This window comes from Stenella coeruleoalba, assembly GCF_951394435.1.
Source record: "Stenella coeruleoalba genome assembly, chromosome: 1".
Taxonomy (NCBI): domain Eukaryota; kingdom Metazoa; phylum Chordata; class Mammalia; order Artiodactyla; family Delphinidae; genus Stenella; species Stenella coeruleoalba.
Genome location: NC_137169.1, coordinates 173,689,793 through 173,717,517, shown reverse-complemented (window position 1 = coordinate 173,717,517; position 27,725 = coordinate 173,689,793). Strand labels below are relative to the sequence as shown.

The window sequence follows — 27,725 nt, the reverse complement described above, 5'->3', positions numbered from 1 at the left end:
CAGAGGAAGAGATCTTCATTTCCAGGATGTGTGATTACTTCAAGTGAAATTTGGGATGTGTAAAAATTGTCTCCAGTTCCAGGAATTGCCTGCCTTGTATTAATGATTGATTTTATAACCAAATCAGGGGCTCTTCTTACAAAATAGGGGGGCGGGGAAACGGGATAAGCCATGGCCACCAGGCACCCTCAAGAATAGATGGCTCAACCAGTAGCCAGCCAAGTGTTTGCATAATAGTCCAGAGCCTGCTGGGGGCCTCTTCACTTTGCATGGCGTCCAGATAGTTGTGCAGAGGTTCCGCCCCAGAAACTAGGTGCCCCTTCACTTGCCCCTGTATCACTTTCCTCTGTGTGTGCTTCTGTTTCTTAGGAAGGAACCTCAAAATTTGCAAACCTGGACAGCAGCGTGAAGGAAAACCAGAAGCGCACTCAGAGGCGGCTTCAGCTCCAGAAGGACATGGTATGTAAGGCCCTGGGTCTCCCTGAGGGCCCACCAGAGAGCAGCCCTATGTCAGGGGCTGGGCTCCTGCATGGCCCTGGACCCTTTAGTCTGCAGGGTGCCCCTGCCCCCAAAGAAGTTCTCCATTCTTTACCTCATCTGTTCTCAGCAGCCCTGGGAGGTCTGAAGCTATTTTCACACCCACTGGACCCAGCAGGAAATAAACACTGAAAGTCGCAAATCACATTGTTTTCTGGAACATTTTTATTTTCTGGAAGTGAGGGAAAATCTGCGGCAGGTAGATTTCTGTCCCTTTTGCTGTCTTCTTTATCCACTCCTGCACTTAGGAGCTACCGCGACCTTGGCCTTGAGACCCCTGGGCTTCAGTTCCCCGACGGGAATGCCTACTGTAGCCAGCTTGGAACACACGGTGGCCCAGTACCTGGGTGCCGGGGAGAGAGAGTGTCAGCTCCCAGGAGGACTTGGTCCTTGTACTCGGAGACCTTTTCATTTGTTCCAAATCCTCTAGTCATTTTCTGGCTCTCGTCACTAACCCCAAGTACTAGCCAAATCTTTCTAGTTTTTCAGTACTCAAAGGAACGTGATACCTCCCTGTTCAAGACTGGAAGGTAGTCCTTGACATCATTGGCTTTATTTTTAACACCCTCCTAACTTTTAGCATAGAAGGGGAAAACCAGAGAGAGGAGAATGGAGACTGACAAACTCAAAATACTCTCACCCCTGCGTTGAGAAGATTTCCTCCTTCTTTGGAAAGCTGGGCATAAATCAGAAATGTTGGTTTTGAGTGATGGGAGTCTCTGTAACATAAAGCCTGTAAGGCATTCACAGCACTTCAGACCTTTTTGGTGGTTCAAAGACAAGTTAAAAATAGCCGTCAAAGAAAGAGATTATTTCAGTTCAGGATGAGACCTTGTACACATGATAGGGAAGGACATACTGCAGCCGACACAGAGTTCCTGAAGGACAAAGCCCTGCCTGGAGCGAACCTCAAGAAGCAGCTCTGGCTGAGGAAACAGCCAGCTGCACACACATCAGGCAGCCTTGTCCTGCCCTGGTGGAGACTGTTTTCTGGCCAGAATTTCCATTAAGTGCCTTAATGGACTGTAGCATAAGGTGTCCATGGAAGCCCCTTTTTATTTTCTCTTCAGAATGGTTAGTGCCTCTGTGGCCTTGTGGAGAATAGGGATGATTTCAAAGGAAATTTGGTGAAATTAATATAATATGTATATACCTGCAGTGGAAGTGCTTCTACCTTTATTTCTGAAGGAAATTTCTTTTTTCTCTTTTTTTTTTGCGGTATGTGGGCCTCTCAGTGTTGTGGCCTCTCCCGTTGCGAAGCACAGGCTCAGCGGCCATGGCTCACGGGCCCAGCCGCTCCGCAGCATGTGGGATCTTCCCGGACCAGGGCACGAACCCGTGTCCCCTGCATCAGCAGGCGGACTCTCAACCACTGCGTCACCAGGGAAGCCCGGGGAAATTTCTTTTTAAATAAACTTTTAATTTTAGAATTTAGAGAAGAGTTCCAGATAATACCTCCCCAGATATATCTCCAGATAAGAGTTTCTGTGAATCCCTCCCCCATCCCCCTTCCACCTCCCCACCTCCCCACCCCCCGACCCGTTGACATTTTCTGTAACCGTGGCATATCTGTCAATACTAAGAAACCGACATGGGCATACTGCTGTTAACTGAAACCCAGACTTGACTTGGATTTCACCAGTTTTCCATGAGCATCCTGGTTCTGTTCCAGGATCCAACCCAGGGCACCCCACTGCATTTAGTTGCCACCCTAGTACCCTCTGCTGTGTGACCGTTTCTGAGTCTTTCCTTGTTTGTCATTACCTGACGGTCTTCAGGAAGACTGTTCTAGTATCCTTAGAATGTCCCACAACCAGGGGGTGTCTGTTGTTTTTCTAGTGACTAGACTGAGGTCACGGGTTTGGGGAAGAATATCACAGATGTGAAGTGTCTTCTCATCGTATCAAGGAGTGAATGACATCTGATGTCACTGGTGATATTAGCCATCATCACTTGGTTAAGGTAGAGTTTGGCAGGTTTTCTACTTTAAAGGGACTGTTTTTCCCTTTCCCTCCTGTATTCTTCAGAACCGAGTCACCAAGCCACTTTACTAGTGACACCCCGTCCTCCTGCGGTCACACTTCTCCAGTGGGCAGCAGCCCAATCCTCTACCAATGGTGAGACCATCCCTCCCAGGGCCACTCTGAACCACCGGGAGTGTCCACATGCCGTGAAAGAGAACAGAGGTCCCTCTGACCTGAGCCTAAGCAATGTGTGAACCCCACTGTGAACACACTTGAACCATCCCCTGGCTTTGAGGCTTGGTTTTCATGACTTTGAAAGTTACCTTGGTGACAGAGTTCCTGACCTATTTGTGTAGGGATTTTTAAAAATCTCATTCATGTAGGTTAGCACTAGTGGCCTTAGACTAGGCCTTGAATGGTCCTTAATTATTCTCCAAATGCTGTCGAGGATCACCTAGCCATTCGAAGACTGCTGCTTCCATCTGCAAATGGGCACGTTGCTGACTGTAGTGGGCCACAGGTCCATTTGGTCCAGTGTGGAGGTTATTGAAACCCTGAACTTTCAATAACAGCGAAGACGGTTTTACTGTGCTTGTTCTTCAGGGTGTGATGCAGGGAACTGTGCCCTACCTGGGCACCTTCCTGACTGACCTGACCATGCTTGACACTGCCCTTCAGGACTACATTGAGGTGAGTTCCAGGCTGATGGTGCAGGTGGATCGGCAGCCTTCTCGTTGGTTACCCAAGAGAGAAATACACCTTTGTTTGTACCTATCGAGGGCTTTTTATGAACGTGGCATTGGGCTAGATGCTCTGAGGAATACGAAGATGAGTGACACCAGCAGTGGCTCACAATCCAGTGGAAGGGATATATCAGAGCAGGCAGTGATGGACAGAAATAGTAAGAATTCAAACAGAAATGCAAAGAGAGAAGAGGACAGGCCACGATCCATTCCCTGTGAGGGGAGGTCATGGCAGATCCTTAGGAAGGAGTGGGTTTGAGCAAAGACCGAGGTGCTGGGTGGGACTTTGGCAGGTGGAGCTGGGCGGATAGTGTACCCTCACATTCTACCTGCTGGGGTAGGGAGTCAGTCAAGCTCGTGGATTTTTAAGTATTGCTTTATTGTTTCAGATTATTACCTTCTCTCTCTCTCAGAATGGGGAAAGAAGTGAAACAAGCTACTTGTTAGTAACAGTAATACAGTAGAATATTACATGGAGAAGAGATTGGATATTTGAAATGAAATTTAAGGATTTCCTGTATATTTAAGTTTATCTCACCTTCCTGGTTATCACATGCAGTCAGTCAGTCTGCTTTTACTCTATCATAATTAGAAGGAGTAGCAGTTATCTTGCAAATGCCCACCTCCAAGGTCGTCGTAAACGTTGTGGACATGCTCCCTCAGAGAGAGATGCTCCGCGTCTCTTCACATCCTCTGCCTCAGCTTATCTCAGGAAACACTCATCAGTGTTGGGGAATTTGGGGGGAGTGACCCATGATTTAGAAGTTAAATTCAGCCTACTGAGAATAGGAACTGGGACGATGGAGAATTGAAACTTAACTTCGGTGTTCGGTGATAATGTTGTGTAGAAGTTTGATAAACTTCTTTTGATAAAACATTGACAATGTGGTTTCCAGTATGAGTCAATGACCATCTGTTTTTGTTGCTTTTGGTAAAGAAAAAAAAGTGTAACAGAACATTCACTCAAGCTTTTGTCTTTACTGTCTCCGCAAATGTATTTGGATTCTGTGTTGTAAATCCTTTATCATGACTGTTTTAATTGGTTTCAGACATCTTAAGAGAAGGCCCTCTGCCAATCCTGTCCTATTATAATTAAAAGAATGTTTTTCTTTTAAGTGAATGATGTTTCTTTTCCTCCATTGTAGCCATAATTACAGTGTCATGAATACTTGTGACTTTATTATCCCTTTGAGCTATTTTAACAAAAACCTAGAATAAATAAGGCTGAGTTTCAAAGTAGCTTGGTTTGTCATTCATTTAAAAAAATTTCTTTCAGGGTGGGCTGATAAACTTTGAGAAGAGGAGAAGGGTAAGTAGGGGTCTTGGCTGTGGTTTTTCATTTTACTTCATCTGGGCACGAAAAAAATTAGAGGAGTGGAGACTTAAATTTTTTGCAGAGGCAGAAAAAAATTAGCATTTATTGAAAATTTATCAGATGTCATTGTCCTTGGCATGTTGTTATGTGGTATTGCCCAAGAGCCCTGTGGGGTAGGTTTTATCATCCTCAATTCAAGGGTGAGGAAACCAGGACGCAGAGAAATGAAGTAACTTGACCAGAGTCACCGGGTAGCACAGCCAGGGTTCAAATGCTGTCCTGTCTCTCCTGAGCCTGCAGTTCTTCCTTTACCCCCTCATCATCTCCTTCTTTACAATCAGCTTCAGCAATAACAGGTCCATTCTATTAAGGAGAAAGGGTTTCATAAGAGTATATGTTATGGAAGGGTTAATAAAGATGGTTAACTCCTGTAGGCCTACTGAAGAGAGGAAAGGAAACGGTCTTCATTGTTAACGTGGATAATTATTCTTTTCCTTTCCTGTCAGCATAGGAAGGGGTGTGCAACATCAATTTGAAATTTTTCTGTGGAGAGTAGAAGAGTTCCACACTGCATGAAAAAAGATAAAACAGAGCTTTAAAAATTCGCTATGCGTTTAGTGTTTTTTAAAATCGTATATTTAAACGATTTCAAGGAATATGAGTGAGCAAAATAATAACTTCACCCCGTAGTAACTCTCATTGTTCTTTACTTATTCTTTCATTCTTTCATCCCACAAACGTTGACTGCAGACCGAACAGGGGTCGGGCAGTGTGGTAGGTTTAGGGATTGCAGCAGAAAAAGCCCAGAGCTCCCTGCCCTCATAAAGTTCACAGTCAAGGAGGAAAGTAGACAAACAGGCAGTTACAATGCAGCCTGATAAGGGCTTGTGAGCAGAAGTAGTGGGTATTATAGGAGCACATGGGAGGGGCATCTAGCCCCAACTTGTGGGGTCAGAGAAACTTCCAGGAGGAAATGACATTGCAGTTAAAACCAAAGTTTTAGGAGCTGACCAGGCTGAACTCATCAGTAACAAGATATACTACCCTAGACGAATGTAAGCCTTCTGTCCCTGGTAGCGTTTGATGATAAATGTTCCTTGGATACTGAGACCAAGGGTGGAGGTCACTGGATGGGAAGTTGACACCTACGGAATCTGCCAGTTGTTGGGCTGCTTCTGTCCTGTAACATTAAAACAAATTCAGTTATTGCCTCCACAGTTACCCGTCTCTGTCCTTTCCCTTCAGAATAACCCTGGATGATAATCTCTTTCTTTTTAAGACTAGCGTGTTAAACTTTGGGAAAGTTTGAGTGTAAGACCTAAAGCTAAAGCTTATTTCCATTGCTGACTTTAAAAACATCTTTATTGAAACATCTAAAGAAGTATAAATAATTTTGGACATAATTATACACTTGCTTCTCTTGTGAGCTTTAAAAGACTGAGTTAAATGATTTACTGGAGTAGTAAACCCCCAAGGATTCAGGAAATCTAAACATTCAAGTTTATGAGGCCCTAGACTGTTTAGATATTCAGCCCTACCAAAACTTATTTATTGAGGGGTAAGGGTTGAAGAAGATGGGGGTGGGAAACTGGTGTGCTTCCTGACTTAGAGTAATTATTTTCCTTATCTTTTAGGAAGTAGAATTTTTAAATACATTTTAGAAGGACTCAGGCTTAAAAAGTAACTTTTCTGTCTCAAGAATGGGGATGGAAAAGAGAAAAAGGAAGTCACTATGACTTTAGGTAGTACCTAGTTTGGGTCACTTTGGTAGCTTGTTTTATTCACATAAATTGCTTTTTTCAAGGAGAAAGAAGGACTGACCACTAAAGCGTGCAAAGACACCAGTGAGTCAGAGTTACAAGCAATACTTTAGAATCCTCCTAGATGCATTTGTCCATCATTTATCCTACTGTGGTGTGTTTTCATGTTGAAAAGATGTATATTTGGTTGGCCTTTTAATTCACTCTTTCTCTTTGGTGCTCTGTCTGCTCTAGGAATTTGAAGTGATTGCCCAAATCAAGCTCTTACAGTCTGCCTGCAACAGCTATTGTATGACCCCAGACCCAAAGTTCATCCAGTGGTTCCAGAGGCAGCAGCTCCTAACAGAGGAGGAGAGGTAGGAGGACATATTGCCCATCAGGGCAGAGCTGTGGTGTTGGCCAGAGGGATACTGCATCTGGTTCCTCATTTGGCCGTTTATTCAACAACTATTTAGTGAGCAGCTCCAAGGTTCCAGATCCTCGGTTTTCAAAGGTTAATGGTATAGCAGGAAGAATTGAACTGATGGCATCAGAAAATGTGCTTTCAGATTCTTGCTCTACCATTTATTTATCTTTGTCACCTTGAACAAGTCACTTCTTCTTCCTGATCTTCAGGATGCTTACTCTAAAATGTTTCTTTGAGAAGATTAAATGTAATCATATTTGAGACAGCATCGTTACCATGTTTGTCACTATTAGTAATTGGTACTAGCTTTGAGGGAGCTTTCAAGTGGGGAGGAGAGACAGACTCATGAAGAATTGAAATACAATGGATAGTCACAGTGCTGCAGGACCCATAGGCAGGAACAGTTCACTTGGCCAAGGAAGGGGGGGAAAAAGGGAAGATAACATGAAGGCATTAACATTTGGGCTGGGCTGTGAAAGAAAGAAAAGATTTCACCAGGAGAACTGGAGAAGAACATTCCAGACAGAGAGGAGAACGTGAGCAAAGACCTGGTGGCCTGACCAGCTTGGCATTTGGAAGAACAATTGGACTCTGGTTGGTTCACAAGGGATGGGTGTCAAAATAGAGGTTGACGAGCTTGGAAAGGTACATTAACTCCAGTGCCTTGAATGTTGGCCCAGCAGGGAGGGGTGTGTAGCCTTTACCCTGTAGTTCAGAGGATTAGAGTTCACAGGCCATACCCAGCCTACCTCCTGTTTTTACATTTTTAAATGGTTGAAAAAGAAACAAAAGAAGAGGAATGTTGTGACGGGAGGCAGTTATTTGAAATTAAAATTTTAATATCCATTAATAAAGTTGTACTGGAACACAACCCATTCATTTCCCTCTTATTTATGGCTGCTTTCATGCTTTAAAGACAGAATCGAGTAGTTGCAACAGCGACTCGCCCTGTACAGAAAATATTTGCTGACTTTTGCTGTAGACTAGGGGATTTCCTTGAAAGTTTATCAACAGGGAGGGTGAAGTTGACAGCAAAATAAGTATTTTGCCAATGAGGAAATTGAGGTTTAGAGAAGTGTTATTACTGGTCAGTGATAGAGTTTGGAATCAAACTCAGGTCTGCCTGACTCTAAGCCTAAGCTCTGAAGGTGGTTATATAATGTTGGACAGGTCATGTAAACCCTGGAAGCCTGTTTCCTCATTTGAAAGCCAGATGATTTCTGAGGTCCTTTTAAATCTCAGAATGGGTTGGTTCTGGTACATTAAAACCTTTGATTCAAGAAAAAAAAAAAAAACCTTTAATTCAGAGTACTCATCAGTTAATGAGACTTTTTCTTTGCTATGTAGAAGACAAAACAGTTGCTGCCTCTCTTTACATTTTCTGGTCTGATGATCAGTGTGTATGAACTTCCTCTGTGGATATCCTTCTCACATATGGAACATACACACCATGGCTGGTGGTTTGGATCAGAGAGTTCAGACTCAGAATATCAGCTGTGGAATTGACTTTTTAATGATTAAAGGAATCTTGTTAAACATATCCCATTTTTTTCTTGCTGTTTATAAAACCCCTACGGCTTAAGTTAATATTTGAATAATTCCCATCTCAATGAATACTTCTGCTTGATCAACTACCTGGATACATCTTTAGGTTTAAAAAAAGTACACATAATAAGCAACTTCCCAAGCTAACATTCACCCCTTAGCCTTCCTCACCTACCGAGAATCAAGTACATCTCCTAGCTAGAGCTACAAGCCTTCATAAAAGACATTTCAAGGCAGATATAAATTCTTCTTGTGCCTGTGGAAGTTATATCTGCCTGGCATATAGACGTCTGAATCTGGAGCATTTTTAATTTAGGAGGTTTTGTCAACTAGAAATCATATTTATACATTTTTATCAATAATATAACTGCCTATGTCTATTTACTGAAGATTAGATCATTTACAAATGTCTCTTCTTTCACTTCCCTTAGATAAACAGTAAGTTGAGCACGTGCATGGGCACGCGAGCACACACACACACACACACACACACACACACACACACACACACACAGAGCAATGGGAGGGAGGTGGGAGAGAAGAAATGATTCTTCCCCTGGCCCAGCAGTGGGTTGAGAACAATCAGGAAAACAGAAGGGAGTCAGCTTTTGATGCTGCCAGAGCAGGCAAATTCATGTGTCTGACGCCTGCGAAACTAAACAGCCTCACTCTGTGCACCAGCAGGGCTTTGAGGAGGGAGGTGCCCATTTGTACAGTCTGGTCATTAAGTCAGTACCCTCTGACATTCACCATAGAACAACATGGTACATACCTTTACTTTGAATACTCAGAGCCCACCTCTAAAAGGAAACCAGTAAATCACGTGGATTTAAATCTGTTCACCTCCCTAGCTCCGCCCTCACGAGCTCCCCTCTCTCCCCCAGCTATGCCCTCTCCTGTGAGATCGAAGCGGCTGCCGATGCCAGTGCCACCTCTCCCAAGCCTCGGAAGAGCATGGTGAAGAGGCTTAGCCTGTGAGTGCCACCCTGGGGTCCTGGGGCCCCAAGGGGGTCCCGACGGAGTCGGGAGGGGAAGGGTATTCAACAAAGTTCCCCTGAGCCAGTTCACTCACTAAATAGTTTAACTAGTTTATCTTTCTGTCATGAATTCAATAGGTTTTCTAAATCCACTCATTCTTCCCCAGTGTTCCCTCTGGTCTGAACCACCATCATCTCCTGCCTGGAGCACTCCAGCAACATCAGTACTGGCTTCCGGCCCCACCCTTGCTCCAGCAATCTGTTCTCCACCCAGTAGTCTGGTCATGTGTTAAAATGTATACCAGATTACATCGCTTCCTTGCTTTACAACTTCTGATGGTCTTATTTTAAGGTAGCCCTGAACTCCTTATCCTGTTTCACTAGGTGCAGCGTGATTTTCCCCTACTCTTCTTACCACCTTCCTCTTGTCCGACACGCCCCCTTGTTCACCAGGATCCAGGCTTACCTGTCTCCCAGCCATCCTTCAACCACACCAGGCTCGCTCTGCGCTAGATGCACCAGTTGTTTGCACTAGATGTCCCTGTGGCCTGGCGTGTGCTCTCTCTGGGGCTCGCTCCTTTCAGATGTCGGCAAAACCATTACCTCCTGAGAGAGCATCCTGTCTAATGTTGCCGTCTGCCCAGTCAGTCCCAATCATACCGGCTGTCACCTTCATTGGAATGTAAGCCACCTGAGAGCAGGAACCTTGTGCACCATACCCATGGCTGTTTGCCCAGCTCAGTGCCAGGCGTAGCTAACTTCGTAACACCTTGTCTCCCTTTGAGTACAATCCAGTCTTTACAGTGGCCCTCAAGACCCTTCAAGACCTGCAGTACCAACCGAACCCCATCTGCCCGTCCCATCCCCGTCTGTCCTCTCACCTTTCCCTCTCACTCTACTCTGTGCACTCCGGCCCCCCAGGCCACAAGTCACACTCATTTTTATTTGCTGTTTCTTCTGCTTAGAGCACTGTTCCCCAGATAGCCAAATGGCTCACTCCCTCACTTCCCCCAGATCTTTGTCACCTTCTTGTGAGCCTTCCCTGACCACCTTATTTAATACTACAGCCTGTCCACGTTACCTACCCGTGGCACACTGTCTCACCCTCAGCTGCTTTGGATTTCTCCATTGCGTTTCCCTCTGGCTGACGTGCTCTATGTTGTATGTGTCTGTTTATTATCTAGAATGCAAACTCTATGAAGACGGGCATTTATGTCTGTTTTTTATTCATTGCTAACCCCAGAACCTAGACTGGTGCCTTACATGTAGATGATTAATAGATATTTATTGAATGAATACATTGAGCCGTGTGCCAACACTGTTCTGAGAAAACAATACATGTATTTCTCGTCCAATCCGCAAAATAACCTAGTAGGTCCTGCTATTATACCAACTTTATAAACCAGGAAAGTAAGGCACAGACAAGGTAAGTAGTATGCTAGTTATTGTAGGATCTGGGCTCAAATCCAAGATTTAGCTCTAGAGCCAAGGTTATAACTCTTTTACCGTCTTCCTAGTGGAGAAATACTTTCTGAAGGAAGAGGGGAAGGAAAGATGGAATGGGAAGTAAGAAGTGGAGGAGGGGAGAAGATGAGGGAGGGAAGGAAGAAAAGTAGGAGGAGAGAAAGGCTCAGGAGGAAGGAAGGAAAGGAAGACTGATGTCAGTCTAATTAGACCCTGTGCCTGGAAGTGGCCACTGCATGCTCATTTTTATATAACTGCTTCCCTTGACTCCGAGTATCTGTATTTACTGTGCTGGGTGCTCTAGCAGCTCGGGGTCCCCTTCCAGCACCCACTCTGGCAGCGTGCAGCCTTTGTGAGGATATTCATGTGACATCCAGGAGAGGCAGCACTGTCAGCGTGCAGAGTCCTGCACAAAGCGTGGTGGACACTCCATACATCTCTCTCGTTAGTGAAATCTTGCCGATATGCTTGAGTTTAACCCTTGGTATCTGCAGTTGAGTTTGAACATTTATTATGAATAGCACAGGTCACATGTCCCCCATCTTATTCCTTGTACATATAAAGGTGTTTGTTCATCATTCATTTTCAAAAAGTTTTATGATCTTAGCATTTTTTACAAGTGTTGAAAATGTATTTTTTCCTCTCCCCACATTTAATCACCCATCATCCAAAGAGATTGGAGAGAATTTTGGAGCCTTAGGGGAAGAGGTGCCTCATTTGAAGGTCAGAGATGCTTAATGTTGTGCTAGAATTAATCTTTGCAAAGCAGAATGACCTCATGGAATTGTACCAATGGAAGAACCTTTAGTCTTTGAACAATTTAGTTCTAAGTTAGAGACTCTCAGTTAATGGGCTAAGGACCACTAATTCACAGCCTTCAAAGGTCTACCTTGTAATTCATGGAGAAGTAAGAGAGTAGCATTATTTTCTCTTCTGTGAATTGTGGTCAGTTTAGCTTTTTTCCCAAAGCCCCAGTAGTGCTTGGAGGTCCAAGAAAGGAAGTGACATGGAAAATGGGGCAAGAGATGGTGGGGTGGAAATGAGACAGAACAAAGATATGCTTTAGGTCTTGGAATTTGAGCTTGTAATTCCCAAAATTATTTAATAAAAAAAAATCAAACCCATCTTCATTGTTTCTGTTATTTTATATAGCCAGTGCTTGTTTGGGTTTGGGCCTGTCTGCTAGTTTCTTTACGTGCCATTCCTTCTTGCATCTTACAACTTCCTTCCTTGCTGTCTGTTAATGGTAAACAGTCATCGTCTGAGAAAGTCTTTATTTTGCCCTCACTCTTGGAATTATATTAGATGGGTATGGAGTTCAAGGATTACTGTTACTTTCACTCAGCACTTTGAAGATATTATTCCATGTCTTCTGACTTCTGTTGTTGCTTTTGAGATGTCTGTTGAATTCTGTTCCTTTGCATTATGCCCCCTGCCCTGTTGCTTTTAAGAACTTCTTTTGTCTTTGATGTACCACTGTGCAGGTTAAGTGGGGATTTAGTCTTATTTATCCTATTCAAGATGTGGTTCCTGGATCTGAGGATTCATGTGATTCATTAGTTCTGGAATCTCCTCAGCCACTGTCTCTTCAGATGTGGTCCCTTTTCCATTCTCTCATTTGTCCTCTTTTGGAATTCTCCCTGCATACATGCAGGCGTTTCTTATTCCATTCTCTGTGTCTTTTATCCTCTCTTATTATTCATGTCTTTATATTTTGATGCTGGTCTCTGAGGATTTTCTTCAGACATATCATCTAGTTCACAGTTTTTCTCTTCCACATTTATTTAATCCTTCCACTGAGTTTTTAAATTTAAGTCACTACCTTTTTCACTCTAGAAGTGAAATTGTTTTTGCAAATTATCTTCCTGTCCTTTCGTCAGAGCATCTCGCTCTTAACTCCCATTTTCAGTTTCTTCTTGTACATCTTTAATGTTTTTCAACATACTTGTTTTATAGCTTGGCTCACGGTAGATACTCAAATATTTGTTGAATGAATGAATGAATAAATTATTACTTTTTTTCTGACAGTTCTTGTAATCTAAAGTTCTCAGGAGCCTAGATTTGCTGTTTTGTTATGCCGGTTGACTCTCTCTTTGGGTGGGTTATTTCCTTGTGTGTATTTTGTAACTTTGTATTGTGAGCTCATCTTTATCAGGGAATTCTCTGCAGCCTATGTTGAAGGTGTACTCCTCCAGGAAGTTTGTTGTTGTTGCTGTTGTTTTTTAAATGCTAGTTTCTTCAGAAGGATCACTGGCCTGAGAGTTCCTAGTTCCTAGATCAGCTAAGTAATAGCAGATCTGAGTGAGGTGCTGGCTAAAATCACACATGATCAGGGGAGACATTTTTCTCCTGCCCAAGCTCAGGCCAACAGGTAAGTTTCACTGCTGTCTTCCTATGTCAGTAAGAAGATTTTTCTTTTAGCCCATCTTTTTACTAAGGGTACAGCCCTCTGAGGATCCTGGCTCTTTGTAAAGGATGTCAGTACTCACTGCCCACCTTACATAGACAGAAGCCCTCATCTTTGGATCCTTTGTACGTGTTGAAACCCATGTGCCTAGTTTGCCAGGGTTGGTACCTCCACTCCCCATCCAGAGCAGAATTAGTTTGCATGTTCTGGTTTTCAGTGCACTTTTCATCTCTGGCCTGCAGGGACTTTTCTTACTGTCTTGCAAGCCCAACTTTAAAAAGAATTTTTAATGTTTCTCATCTAGTTGTTTTATAGTGAAGGAGTTTAGGTTATTTTAGTTCACTAGATTGTTAGAAAAGAAGTCTTCCTTCTTGGTTTCTTGTCCAGCGCAGTGCCAGCCTCCTTCTTCTGCCTCCTGGATTTTATTTTATGGTGGGAAGTGATAGGGGTGTGGCCACGACAATTTGATCCTGCCAAAGTGGTACAGAACTCTCAAAAAATGGAGAACCATTGACCCAGAAAGACCTCAGATTAATATGGCCTTTCATTCAGCTAAGCAATCTGTGTGTTCTTTGAGATTGGGAATAATCTATTGGGACAAGATGTTTACTGTGATCTGTTAGAAACTTTGTAGCAAATGTTTCCCTAAAATAATAATGACAGGGTACACAAGACTGAGAAAACATCAAGGATTCAATTAACACAAAAATATTTGCTTAATCATGGATTCCAGATTTGTAAGAGCCTGAATGCCTGGCATTATGTTTTCTGCAGACTGTTTCTGGGGTCGGACATTATCACCAGTAGCACTCCCACCAAAGAACAGCCCAAGTCCACTGCCAGCGGGAGCTCTGGTGAGAGCATGGACTCTGTCAGTGTGTCATCCTGTGAGTCAAATCACTCAGAGGCGGAGGAGGGCTCCATCACTCCCATGGACACACCTGATGAGGCTCAAAAAAAGGTATACACTTAACCCTTTTCCGTAATTCCTAATGCGGGCACCTGACCTAGTGTTTGCCACACGAGGGGTGTCTGTTTTCCAGTTGATCACTCTACAGCATTTTGCAAGTCATGTTTTTAAGAGGTGTTAAAAGCAGAGTTCAACCTGAGGACTCATTCCTTATAGAAACATGTCTAGAAGCGACATTCATTGAGCCTTTGAAATATTGTTCCATTCCCACATCCAGAGGCAACTGAAGGACTGTGACTTGTAACATGAGCTACACTTTATTCAGGAGATGGAGAATTTTCTTGGAGCAAAAAGTCAAGAACCAAAGATGTGTCAGTCTCTCAGTGTCATACCTTGTCTCAGCCAAGGTTTCACCACAATAATGGCGCAGGGCAAACCACTCCAAAACTTAGTGACCTCAAACAGCAACCATTTATCCTCTGTCCTGCATCTGCAGGTTGGATTGTGCTTGGCCCTAGGCCATGGGTTTGGTCCAGGTCTGCTCTACCTGCCTCTCGTTATTTTTGGAGTTAGCAGCCACCCAGGGCATGCTCTTATCGCGCTACATTGGATAAGCAAGAGGGCAGTCCCAGTCCTGCAAGCGCGTAACAAGGCTTCAGTTGGGTTCTGTCTCCCAAAATTTGTTGTCCAAAGCAAATCATGTGGCCAAATCCCACATAAATGAATGAGGTGGGGAACTACATGCCACTTCTCATGGGAGGAACTGTGGAGTCTCAGGGCAAAGGGCACGGATGCAGGGGAGGTTGAGGAATCGGTAATAAGGGTATAATCTACTGTGTCCGCCAAAAAGGAAAGTGATGAGAGGTGATAAAGGAATTCCCAGAGAGAGTTTTTATTCTCCATAGCTGCATAAATAAGTGAAAAGGAAACAAAAGATCCACCTTCATCTTCTATACACACCTGTTTCAGTCTGTTGGTCAAGGAGCTTGGGTCAGAAATGTTAACTTTGATGTGACTATAGGACTTGCACCATTTGGGGGAGGATCTTGGCTGTGGCCAGACCTGCTGTGTAAGTGACTTGTGGCCCCTTAGCTTATGCTTAGGCCAGTGAGGTAGGGTGTTGGTAACAATTCCTTCCTTTCATTTGTATCTGCCATTCTGCAAGGGGATGCGTGTGCTGTTTCACATTGCGTTCTAAGCACCAGCAGCAACCTGGGAACCCTCAGGTGGCCTTGTCACAAAATAGCCAATCCAGGAAGGGTTCATTAGACCTGAGATGACTCAGATGCTGCCCTAGCGGGATTTCTCACCTTTTTGCTTTGAAATCTGGAGACACATCTTTAATGCTCCAAATATTGAAGGAAAGCTCTGCGAACACCCAGGGACTGGCTGTTCTCTCAGGCATATCTCCTTAATCAGGGATGGAATCATTCTCCGTGACTTGACACTCAGCATTGACTTTGTCAAAATCTGGAGTGAGACCCCATCATTCACCTTTTGACAGGTTCTGAAGCTTTTTAGGCCCCATTTCTGATGATGGACATTGTACAGCAGTGACAACTAAGCTATTGCCCACATCTTTGTGGGATTTCTCCCTGTCCAGGAAGGAGGTAGAATCACATTTGCATCTGTTGATGCAGTGGACGTGCACACAGGTCCGGGTCATCCCTTTTAAAGCTATGCAGAAGCCCTGCGTGTGTCCTGTGCACACCCCTTGCTGCATCTTTTTGTCTCCCCCCTTATGACACTGGCTCTTCAGTTTCTTGCGCAAGTCATGAATTTTAATTCTTTGGATGAACAGTTTTCAGAGTCACGAATTTCTGTGGGTTTAAAAATGAGTAATTGAATTGGACGCAAGTAGTTGCTGGGCTGCAGAAGCCCCGAATGTTAACTGGAAAGGCCTCAGTTCTGCTCAGTGCTTGGCTGGCCCCAGAGACCTTCACAGCTCCTCCCTACCCTGAGGTCCTGCAGCCCTCCCCGCCCACCCTGCCTTTCCCACTGGCCACACTGTGAGGTCCCTCTTTTGAGTAAAGTGTAATTTGCATTCCTTTTTCTTCATTCCCCTGATCGTGGTTTCTAAACATTTATTTCACACTTGCTCCACACTACTTAAATTCCCAGTAAGAATTTGGGCTCAAGAGGTGGTCTGTTTAATGGTGCTTTATAACCCAGGCATCTTCAAGGCTTTATCTTAAATGTCATTAAAATCATGGGAAAAAAATCTAACAAAAGAAAAAGGATTTATGTGGAGGAAAGGGAAGGGGAAAAAATTGAACCAGTAATTGGAAAGGGGACCCTCTTGGCTACTGTGTAGTATACCTGCAAGCAAAGTCAGGCTGTTAAAATTATCCACCACCAGTTAGCCCTCAAATTGAGCCACTAAGTTGATTCACTTGGGAAGCTAAGAAAAAAAAAAAGTAACTAAACAATGTTATGATAAAGCCTCAGTTAGACTCCTGCATTACTAGAGTTGTCACATCATCTTGCTGGCTCTATTAAACTAATGATGCAGTCGAATTGAATGTATGGTTATCTGATGTACAGTTATGCCACAGGAAAGGGAAGTCATAGGAAATAAAATAGAGGAGACTCCATTTTACTTGGAAGCCAGAGAACCAGAAAGCTACATTTCTGTACTTTGTTTCCATGGGAAGGTAGATGGGTATGAAAGAAATTAGTAAGTTATTTATTTTTTAAATGACTTCCAGATTATTTTATTGGATTAATGTGGTATAATTTAGCTCAGCTCATTTTGAGAAATTATTTGTAAGTTTCTATAAAAAGAATTGCTATTTCAAATGATTCAATTAATGACATTTTTTTGGACCACCACCTAATGAGTTGGGGGCATCCTATTTCTTTGGTATTTGGTGTTGCACATATAAGAACCCTGTCGTTAATCAGAAAAACACATTAACTCTAGTACCTCATTCTTTAATTATCCTTGGTATACAACATGAAAATGTGTACAGTTGGTTCTGGAAGCAAATGTGGTTAAGTGGTGGAGCCTCTCATAGGCTGTGTTCCCTTGGGCAAGTCACTCTCTTTCTCTGAATCGTGTTTCCCTCGTATTTCTAATGCTCTGAATTTTGTTCACAAGATAGTTGGGAGACCAAAATGAGGTAAGATGTCTGAAAGCTCATCACACACCTCACAGCCTCACAGTGCTGGGAATCCCTGGGGCAGTGGTGTGCTGTGTTCACTCACCACATTCTCACCGACTACACCCTTGCTGCACCCTTGCTCCGCGAACCTGGCCATGGAAGTCAGGAAACTTGAGAGCACAGCCTGACGGTGCTGTCAACAGCTGTGGCCTCAGGTTCCTCAGCAGTAGAGAGGGATTGGGGCCAGGCCATCTCCAGGTGCCTTTCCAGGGCTCATGTTCCCTGCAGAGCTGGATAATCTGTGGTCCTCATCTTAGAGACTTCTAAAAATATAGCCATTTCTCTCCTGCTCCAAAATCTGACGGTGAAACGGAATCACAGTAGAAAGGATCTCTGGGGGCAGGTCAAGCGTCCTTCCTGCTCGAGGCAGTAGGACTGGGCTTTCTGCCCGGTGAGCTTCGGGGCTCCTTCACAAGCCCAGATTGCCTCTAGTTTCTGGTATTTGCTGCCACCTGCTGGTTACCCTCCTTCAGAGCAGCTAAAAGCTCTGGAAATGAGAGGACCACCTTGCCTCCCATGATGCAGAGTGATTCTGCTGAGTACTGAGTCACTGACAGGCATCTGCCATGGGGGTGCTTCCACCAGAAATAAGACGCACGTGTGCTGTGGGCGGCTGTGGAGGAAATAACGGAAGTTTATTAGTCTCAACCTCGACCTCTGCTTTGAAACTTGGGAAGCACACTGTTGGCCAGGGTTCCTAACAGTTCTGTTTCCTTCTGGGCTGTGTTTACCCTTCCAGCTCTCCGAGTCCTCTTCCTCATGTTCCTCCATCCACTCTATGGACACAGCTTCCTCAGGGATGTCGTCCTTGATGAACCCCCTCTCCTCCCCTCCGCCCTGCAACAACAACCCGAAAATCCACAAGCGCTCTGTCTCTGTGACATCCATTACCTCGACAGTGCTGCCCCCCGTTTACAACCAACAGAACGAAGACACCTGCATAATCCGCATCAGCATAGAGGACAACAATGGCAACATGTACAAGAGCATCATGGTAAGGCTCTCAGACCGACACCCGAGTACTCACGTGCCGTGTCAGCACATATACGTGCGTTCACACAAAATGAGTATGTGCCACATGCATCAATGCCGAAATCTCCCTGGATATAGACTAATGATGTATAAAAGTCTGCATATCAGCAGTGCGTATAGGATATAATTTTTACATCTTAAAAGTTGCTAAACCTTATTCGTCCGGGTCAGTATCACCCTCTTCAAAACTCTCGGTTGAGATGACTACATAAATGCATCCCAGGGAAGAGGCCACTGCTGCACACCTCCTTGCAGGTCTTCCTGGGGATTAACGTGTCTGCGTTTATCATTGAATTGCTGTGCATTCCTAGCAATCTCCTTGGTGGTGGCAAAGTTTTCTCCTTTAGTCACTTGGACTCAGACTTAGTAAAGTGGGTGATCAAGCTGGACATACAGTTTGCGTCCACGAGGAGCTATGCTTATAAATAAGACACCTTCTTGAGCTTCCTGTAAAAACTCTGTTTCTGAGCACAGTCCCAAAAATGTGTTGAATAATGGCAGTCTTTTTGGAAAACGTACAGAGCCTCTCCTGGTAATAACGTTGGGTGTGTAAGGTCTGGTGTGTTTATTACAAGAATAGACTCCTTATCTTAAAGGATGTATCATGTATTGAAAAGCAGACTCTCCTTTGCAGTAAAACCCCACAGTAAAATGTAAATCTCGCGTCTCTCCGCATCTTCATGACTTGCCTTCTTCGAGCCACACTGACTGCTTATAAGCTCAGCTTTGAATATGATGTAAGCGATAAGGAGTCACTGTCTTTTAACATCTGAAGAAAAGCTTTACTAAAGCATTCACTGAATCAACAAAATATTTCTTGAACATTAGTTGTGTACTAGTCATTGGACCAGGCTTTGGGAACAGGGAGATGAATGAGACATTTCTGTCTTTGAGGAACTTATAATCAAAAAGGAGATCATAGAGCATTTTTCAAAACGTATTAAATACTTTAATAGAGGTCAGATCAGATTGTAAAGGGCCTGCAGGCCTCATGAAGGAGTTTGTGTTAATCTTGCAGTAGAGTCTTATGGCAGGCTTTTAGGTGGCGATCAGATTTGTTCTTTAGAGAAGTAGCTGGCATTGTGGAGACCTGATTCAGAAGTGCAGGGGGAGTAGATTGGAGGTGGCGGAGCGAGTTAGAAGCTGCCGTTATATTCCATGTAGGACGTGTTAAGGGTTTGAATGATGGTCATGTGGCTGGAGATGGTATGGATTTTTGCAAGATTTTTCTAAGTTAGAATTATGGAATTCATCCATTTAGTTATGAACTTTTTGGTTACTGTTCTGGGGGAGTGGAAGAGGGAGGACGAAAGGTTGTCCAGGCAGCCGGATGGTTGGTGGTCCTGTCCAGTGCAGTGTAACTACTGGAGCAGGGGGGTTGGGGTGCACTTAATCCAAGGTCACCACAGGACATCCAAATGGCATCATCTAGTAGATGGTGAGAAACACAGGTTGGTGCAAGGCTGGTGGTGCTGGGGTCTCACGCTGGGACTTGTCCAGCTCCACCGGCTGGATGCGGTCACGCAGCGAGTGAGGAAGGGCTGAGGCGGAACCCACGTGGTGGTGAGGGAGGGGTGATAAGGGAGTGTCCGAGAGGAAGGGGCGCCGCCAGGCAGCTGAGGTCATCAGTCGTATTATTGTATTTTCAGGGTGGTTTACTCACATGGCTTCTCTCACATATGCCAACCAGGGGAGTTAAGTGCCAGCTGGGTAACTACGGTGTCTCTGAACTAAAAGGAACCGAGAGCTGAACACGCAGCGATGTGGATGAATCTCTAAAACACCACGTTGAGCCAAAGAAATCAGATATCCCGCATCCTGCCGGAGTCTGATCTTTCAAAAGCAGGCCCAACCTGTGGCGTTAGAAAACTAAGCTCCGGGGAGGGCACAGGGAATGTTTCGCATTCCTGTTTAAGGTGTATGTGGGTGACACCCAAGCACCGTTCAGTATCGTAATCACTAGCCACAGGTGGTGGCCGAGCATTTGAAATGGGCAAAGTCCAAATTGAGATATGCTGTGTGAAATACACACCAGGTATTTGAAGGCTTGGTACAAAAAATAACAATAATGAGAACGTAAAATATCTTATGAACAATTTTGTATTGATTTTATGCTGATACAATATTTTGCACATATTGGGTTAAGTAAAATATTAAAATTTCCCTTTTGAAAAAAATTTAAATGTGGCTACTAGGTATTTAAAATCACGGATGAGGGACTTCCCTGGTGGTCCAGTGGTTAAGACTTTGCCTTCCAACGCAGGGGGTGTGGGTTCGATCCCTGGTCGGGGAGCTGAGATCCCACGTGCCTCGCGGCCAGAAAAAACATAAAACAGAAGCAATATTGTAACAAATTCCATAAAGACTTTAAAAATGGTCCACATTAAAAAAAAAACTAAAAAAATAAATAAAAATAAAATTAAATAAATAAATTAAATTACAGATGAGACTCGAATTATATGTATCTACTGGCCAGTGCTGGTTCAGGATATCAGCGTAAGGCTGCACGGCTGAGCTGTTAGTATTGTCTGTGATCATCATTTCCCCGCAGTAGCGTTTATGGTACAAAGTGACAGACTCTCAAGGAAAGCCCTCGGCCAGCCCATCCTTGTTTGGACACACCTGGGGAGGTTTAAGGTAAAACAAGCGTAGCCTGGTTTTCTCCTTAGGTAGGTTTAAAGCTGATAACTTAACATTAACCACCTTAACCCAACAACCATCCCCCAAGTTGGTGTCCTTTCTCCTCTGGCTTTTTATGCTCCTGGACCAGTTTGATCCAGCTGCAGGAGTACTTCCTTTAGACTATAAAAAATTTATTTTTCTCCTTTAGAATTTTGTATGCATCTCTTTCTCCCTTGTGTAAGGAGGTGCCAGATGTTTTGGTAACAGACCCTTGAGCACGGTCTTTGTCACTTATAGGGACCCCATTGTAATGCATATTGTTTACTGAATCACAAATACAGCTGCTGCCCCAGATTGGAGGGAGGCCTGTGGGCCCAGACATCCTTGGGCTCACAATAACAGTTTCTTGGAAAAAATCAGACTACTATGTCGTCATCTCTTCTTTTTTTTGGCTGTCTCTCTCCTCTTACCTCTTGGTGAGAACAGATTTTTTTTTTTTTTTTTCTTTTGTGATACACGGGCCTCTCACCGCTGAGGCCTCTCCCGTTGTGGAGCACAGGCTCCGGACGCGCAGGCCCAGCGGCCATGGCTCACGGGCCCAGCCGCTCCGCGGCACGTGGGATCCTCCCGGACCGGGGCACGAACCCGTGTCCCCTGCATCGGCAGGCGGACTCTCAACCACTGCACCACCAGGGAAGCCCAGCTTTTATTTTTAAGTAAGAATAATGTGTGTTTCATTTTGCTTTCTTTCAAATTTAAAGAAATCACCCAAGGGATAGTACATAAGTCAGCCCCCTTTTCCTGTTGCTCTGAGCACCCTGAGAATAGCTGGCTGATGGGCAGAGATGAAGGGGAGAATTGGGGTGAGAGGAGGCTTAACTTGCACTTTAAAAAATGTTAGATTTATTATTTTTAAACACTTAGAAGCTCATTTTTATTGAAGCGTAATTTACATGTAATTACATACATAGATCTGAAGTGTTCAGTTCTTTGGGTTTTTATAACTATAACCATATATATGTATACATATAGTTACCTATGTATACTTCTGTTATATAACCACCACCCCAAGTCTAGATAAATAACATTTTTTATCCGCCCCGTCCAAAATTCCCTTATGCCCCTTCAATCCTGCTTTAACCTTAGTTGAAGATAGGGTTAGCTAGTTTTCTAACCCCACAGGTTAATTTGGCCTGTTTTTGAAAGAACAGACTCCTGCAGCGTGTCATCTTCTGCGTCTGCTTTCTCTGGCTCACCCGTGATGTTTGTGAGATGCATCACGTTGTTGCATGTTTCAGTTCTCAGCTCCCTCTAGCTGCTGAGTCGTGCTCTTATCGTGAACGCACTACACTGTCCTTATCCTCCCCTGTTCTCCTATTGATGGAGATGCAGGTTGATTCCACTTTGGGGCTGTTACGAATAAATCTGCTATGAACTTTTGTGTACAAGTCCTTTCGTGGACATAATGCTTTTATTTTTCTTGGTAGATACCTAGGGGTGGGATTCCTGGGTTGTAGAGCCACTTGTGCTTTTTGAAATGGTCAGTGTGCAGAACCGTGGCCGTTCTGACCCACAGGTTGTAACCGGTGCTCAACAGGTGAGGATAATTTTGGCCCAGGACTGCAAACGCTGTGCATTTTCCACAATTCCCTCATATATATTCTTCCACCGGAACCTCCATTGGAACTGGCAAGGCACCCAGTCTCTCTGTTTTGATGGGGTTAAGACACTGTGGCTCTGAGAAAGCAGGTGACCGAGAGAAAAGATGACCTGTTATCTGAGGATGGAGCCAGGACTGGAACTTAGGAGTGCTGGCTCTTGGTCCTTTCTCATTCCACCTGGCCATTTCTCCCAGGAAGGCACAAGACAGCAAGAATAAGAAGGTCAGCACAACTCTTCCAGGAGACATGAAGCTAAATGCTTTACACACCCTTTCATTGTCTTTCCAGTTGACGAGCCAGGATAAAACTCCCGCCGTGATCCAGAGGGCGATGTTGAAGCACAATCTGGACTCGGACCCGGCTGAGGGGTACGAGCTGGTACAGGTCATCTCGGAGGACAAAGGTAGGCGCGTGTTCTTTCTCAAGGCAGATTGCCCCAGTGTGAGAAGACGGGAAGTGGACACAATGTCTTTCTTAAATGGAACCAAGTGAGGGTTGTTGTTTTTTTGCGGTACGCAGGCCTCTCACTGTTCTGGCCTCTCCCGTTGCGGAGCACAGGCTCCGGACGCGCAGGCTTAGCGGCCATGGCTCACGAGCTTAGTCGCTCCGCGGCATGTGGGATCTTCCCAGACCGGGGCACGAACCCGTGTCCCCTGCATTGGCAGGCGGACTCTCAACCACTGCGCCACCAGGGAAGCCCAAGTGAGGGTTTTTAATCACGCTAGGGCGGAGTTGCCGGGAGCCATATGTCATCACCTCACTTGTAGAATCAAGCGTCTCAGGCTGGTCCCCCAGCAACCGTTGTTGCTTTCTGCGGTTTTGCTGAGCGTTCCTCCCGCCCTTTCTCTGTAAACTTCTCAAGCCTTCCTGTAGGAAGAGGTCGCTCCCTGTGTCAGGAGTTGGGGGATGGACGGGGTCTGTTGGCTGTTTGCAGATGGCCACGCACCTCCATTAACCAATAGTGTGTGTCCAGAAAGGTCGCAGTTCCTGCGATAATTTCTCATGGTTTCAGTTAACCACTTATGAGAGTCTGTCCTTCAGTTATCTTTATTCATGATTGATCTTCAAGCGGCAAAAGCTTCCAGCGCCAGGATTGGACGGTTCTTTACCTCACACTTACTGAGGCAAAGAACTGGTGATTATGAAATGCTCCAGTTTGCCTAGGAGTCCATTAGTTGAAGGAATCCCTTTTATGAAAACTCCAGGCACATAATCCCCCTGCATGTATCGATTTGCTAATCTGAATTGGGGTTGTATTTGTTGAGGGGTAGGAGGCGAGCTGGTAGGTAACTCCTCTATGCCGTGTCACATCCGAGAAGGAGACTCAGGCAGACTGAGTCTCTTTTCCAAGTGCACAAGGAACAGCCAATACTGTTGACTGAGGCCAACCCTGTCTGCTGACAGACCCAGCACAGACCAATGCAAGTGTCTCAAGGGAGGGCTGTTCCCCAACAAGCATTCCCCCTAGAAAGGAAAAGAAGAATTATACAAGGCGGGGATGATGGAAGGGAGCAGTTATTCATATTCCATTTGACCAACAAATCACCCAGGGCTAGATCTCGGGCCCCGACGAGAGTAGGCGAAGTTGGAGTCGTACCTTTTCTTAGCGATGAAAAACTATAGCCTCTGAGAAAATTCTTGGAAGTTTTCTTTCATCCAGCTGAGCCCAAGGTCGTGGGGCAAACCTTTCTCAGTTTCATCTTTTAATGTAGTTACTGTTAAAAGTCCAAGCCTGAAAAGTGGTCTCTTGGGTTTTACCGTGTCGTCCACAAACCAACACGCCAAGGTGAAGGCAGTGGGTGTGAAGGTCCAGGAGTCCCGGAATGCAGCTGGGGCCCAGCTTCACCAGCTGTGTGGTGGCAGGTGGGCTGCTTGACCTCCCTGGGCCTTGGTCCTTAATTAGTTAAATGGCGACAATACCCTACTGGTTCCTTGTGCATCATGGGTGATTATGACAGGAAATAACGCACCCGAAAGTGTACCGTATTGGAGATATGTTGATATATAGCTGTGAGGTAGGTTGTTACTGACCCAGGAATATGTGGGCAGGAGACTGGGGACACTTGAAGGGAGTTATCCTTTATGGAACATTTGTGCAAAATGTAGCGGAGTCACGCAGAACCTGATTGCATCAGTCGTGCTGTGTAATCTCAGTGGTCGAAGTTAACATAAGGTCGACTTAATCCAGTTCTGCAGGCAGACACCTCTCCTGGTTGCCTCCGTCACTCCACTGCCGCAAAGCAAGACTTGCACATTTTACCTTTTTTTATTCCCTGTTGGTTTTTTAAGCTATCCATTACCCCTGAGTGCTAAAGAGTAATAGCTTCTTTTAAAAATAAAAATGAATTCAGATCACTTTGCTCAATAACTTCATATTGTGCTTGGAATAATCCTTGTTCAAAAATTGCAGCTATCTATATAGGTGGGAGTCACTGCAGTAGGCAATGGTTTAAATGTTAAGAGATAGATACTGTCTTATTTGGTTGCCCTTTAATATTAAAATGCAAGTTCTTAAGGAAGCAAGGCCTCAAATGGTGTAACATACTGGTTTGATTTGGGATTAATTAAAAAATATTTTGATTTTCCAAGTAAAGAGTTCTGGAAAACGGTGTAGATTTTCTGCCTTTTTCCCGTGTTATTGGATTCGCTTAGTCTCTGTGAAAAACTGCATAGTGGAGTGGAAAATGGCCTGCGGGAGGCTGGAAACCTGGGTTTGGGTCCCAGTTCTGCCCCTGACGAGCTGTGCTCTTGGGAATGTCTTTTAACTCCTGTAGGCCTCTGCTTCCTACTGCACTTCCTTCCAGCTAAAACATCCTGCATTAGCGCATTTGGTCCGTGGCTTGAATTTCTAAGATTGGATTCGCACTTAGGTTTTTTAACTTGGGATTGGGAAATTGTTGGAACCGATTTGCGGGGAGGGAGTGGTGGTCACTGTCTGGTTCCGTTTGCATTCCAGGGACAAAGGGCCATAGTCCCAGCCGTGTGTCTGAGCAGAATTTCCACCTGCCACGGTCAGTGCTGGGCTGACCTACACGAGCTGACTACCTTCTCTTTCCTCATCTTTTTTAGAACTCGTGATCCCAGACTCAGCAAATGTCTTCTATGCCATGAACAGCCAAGTGAACTTTGACTTCATCTTACGCAAAAAGAATTCTGTGGAAGAGCAAGTAAAACTGCGTAGCCGGACCAGCCTGACGTTGCCCAGGACAGCCAAACGGGGCTGCTGGAGCAACAGACACAGCAAAATCACCCTCTGAAAGGAGAGACCAGTGGCCCCTTGCTTGCCAAAGGCAGGGTGGGGCTGAGAACAGGCCGTGGTGATTGCAGCTACCACCCAGTGTTAGAGGATCATTGGTGAGGTGGACAGATATTTATTGAGTACCTCTGGTGTGCAAGGCACTATGACAGGCGTCGTGGGGAAATCGGAGATGAACTTGACACGAAAAGGATGATTCTCTTTGACCTGAGACCGAAATGCAAAATTACCCACATTTATAAATATATATGTATGTACACACATTTGGTATGTGTGTGTATATATATAAATATGAGGGACTTATGGGATATCCTGGACTATGGAGAAACAAATTTGCACAATGGCCTGGGAAGTCGAGGTCACTTTTTACAGGGAACTAGAAGGAACTGAGAACCTCGTCTCATACCTTCCAAGTAAACGGACTCAACCCTAGGAATACAGAGTGTCCTTTATGCCAGTATTATGAGCAGTCCAAACTATCTTTATAAAGGGAGAGGATTACTTTCTCGATCAAGTGCCACCAGAAAAGAACAACCGCAGAGGCGGGAACTGCCACGGGCTGAATGAAAGGCCACCTCGGAAAGGCTTTGGATGAGCCAGTGGCTTTGACCTCTGCTTGCATCGGCCAATTTCTGCTACCCCAGGGAGGGCTAGGAACAGCTTTGGAGGACTGTCTGAGCCACTGGTCCAGCCGTTGTGACACCTCTGGAGGCAACACAAGCCCATTTTGATTTCTGGCAACTTCATTGTTTGTTTCCCCCCCACCCCTAAAGAACATATCACAATCATTCTTGCACATACAGCCATGTTCTTTGGTAACTTATCAGCCAGAAAGGAAAGCACAAAAGGTGGATGACTCATGTGGACCCTGATCTGTCTCGGAATGCCACTACTTCATTGTTTTTTTCTGATTGCCTTTTGCATGTGAAACTACATGTCTGCAGTCTTTTGCCATCTGGATCGCAGTACCTCTATATTACGTGCAATTTGTTCCTCAGGTGTAGAAATTCCTACTGCGATTGACTATAACTGATGATTTTGAGCCTGTGAACGACTTCTGAACAGCGATTGCTCTGTGATTAGCCCCTCGGAAGATGTTCACTGCTGAGAGCAGTGTCCTGTTTTACTTATTAACTTTTATAGCCTTCCTGTGCCTAGTCATGGGGAAAGAAATGGGGCTCCGTATATTATCCAACTCGTTTCTAAAGAGGTACATTCTTCCAGATGGAATCAATAACTTTTTTTTTTTTTCAGGTTTCCACACTTGGTATCACAGTATCACTGTTAAGTGACACTTTTGTCTCCAGTACCACCATCATCCTCTCCCTTCCAAATCTGAGCTGTGGCTGGGGTTTGAACTACAAAGCCATACGTGGGATGTTGACACGTTTAAGAAGCACTTTCAGAATGTTGTCCTTTTTAAGAAGAAAATTCTCAAAATACCAGGTTTTTATTCCAAAAATAAAGAATGAACCCAGATATGAAGTGCAAAATGTAACGTGGAGCTTTTTTTTTTCTCCTATCCTGTAAGACAGCTCCCAAAGGTTCTGTGTGATCTATGTTACATAAATAGCCATATGAAATCCGCAAGAAACACCAGGGAAAGGCTAGAGATTTGTGGCGGTGGACCCAAGAACGAGAATGAGCCAGGAAGGCCTCAGATTTCCTTTAGGTCTTTCTAGATCAGACCGCATTGTAAAGACCGACTGGTTTCAACTAGTTGAAAAGCACTTTTTGTTCTGTGTTTGCGAGGCTGGTTCGATTTGTGCTTCTGTGCGTGGAGGAGGGATGGCCAGGGTGCTAGACGTCATGGGGACTGAAGGAAACATAGCCTCAGCCTGAATTTCTTGGTTGGAAGGTCAAAAAGAAAATGTAGAACTGTTGGCCTGGTTTAGGGCGCGGCTACCAAGACATACGTTTTGTGCCCACGTGCTCGCCTTGTGTATTTATACTGTACATGTA

At 44.6% G+C, this 27,725-nt stretch overlaps 1 protein-coding gene across 2 annotated transcripts in view; it reads left to right on the top strand.

Annotated features, from left to right (window-relative positions):
• RGL1 (ral guanine nucleotide dissociation stimulator like 1) overlaps positions 1–27,248 on the top strand; it is a 279,970-nt gene extending 252,722 nt beyond the window's left edge. For both annotated transcript variants that reach the window (XM_079905514.1, XM_079905515.1), the window contains 9 exons: positions 370–459; positions 3,105–3,191; positions 4,521–4,553; positions 6,554–6,675; positions 9,155–9,244; positions 13,893–14,079; positions 17,932–18,186; positions 22,796–22,910; positions 25,577–27,248. In XM_079905514.1, the coding sequence (XP_079761640.1) occupies positions 370–459; positions 3,105–3,191; positions 4,521–4,553; positions 6,554–6,675; positions 9,155–9,244; positions 13,893–14,079; positions 17,932–18,186; positions 22,796–22,910; positions 25,577–25,764 (1,167 nt within the window). In that variant the 3' untranslated portion in view covers positions 25,765–27,248. The remainder of the gene's footprint in view (positions 1–369; positions 460–3,104; positions 3,192–4,520; positions 4,554–6,553; positions 6,676–9,154; positions 9,245–13,892; positions 14,080–17,931; positions 18,187–22,795; positions 22,911–25,576) is intronic.
• The last annotated feature ends 477 nt before the right edge of the window (positions 27,249–27,725 follow it).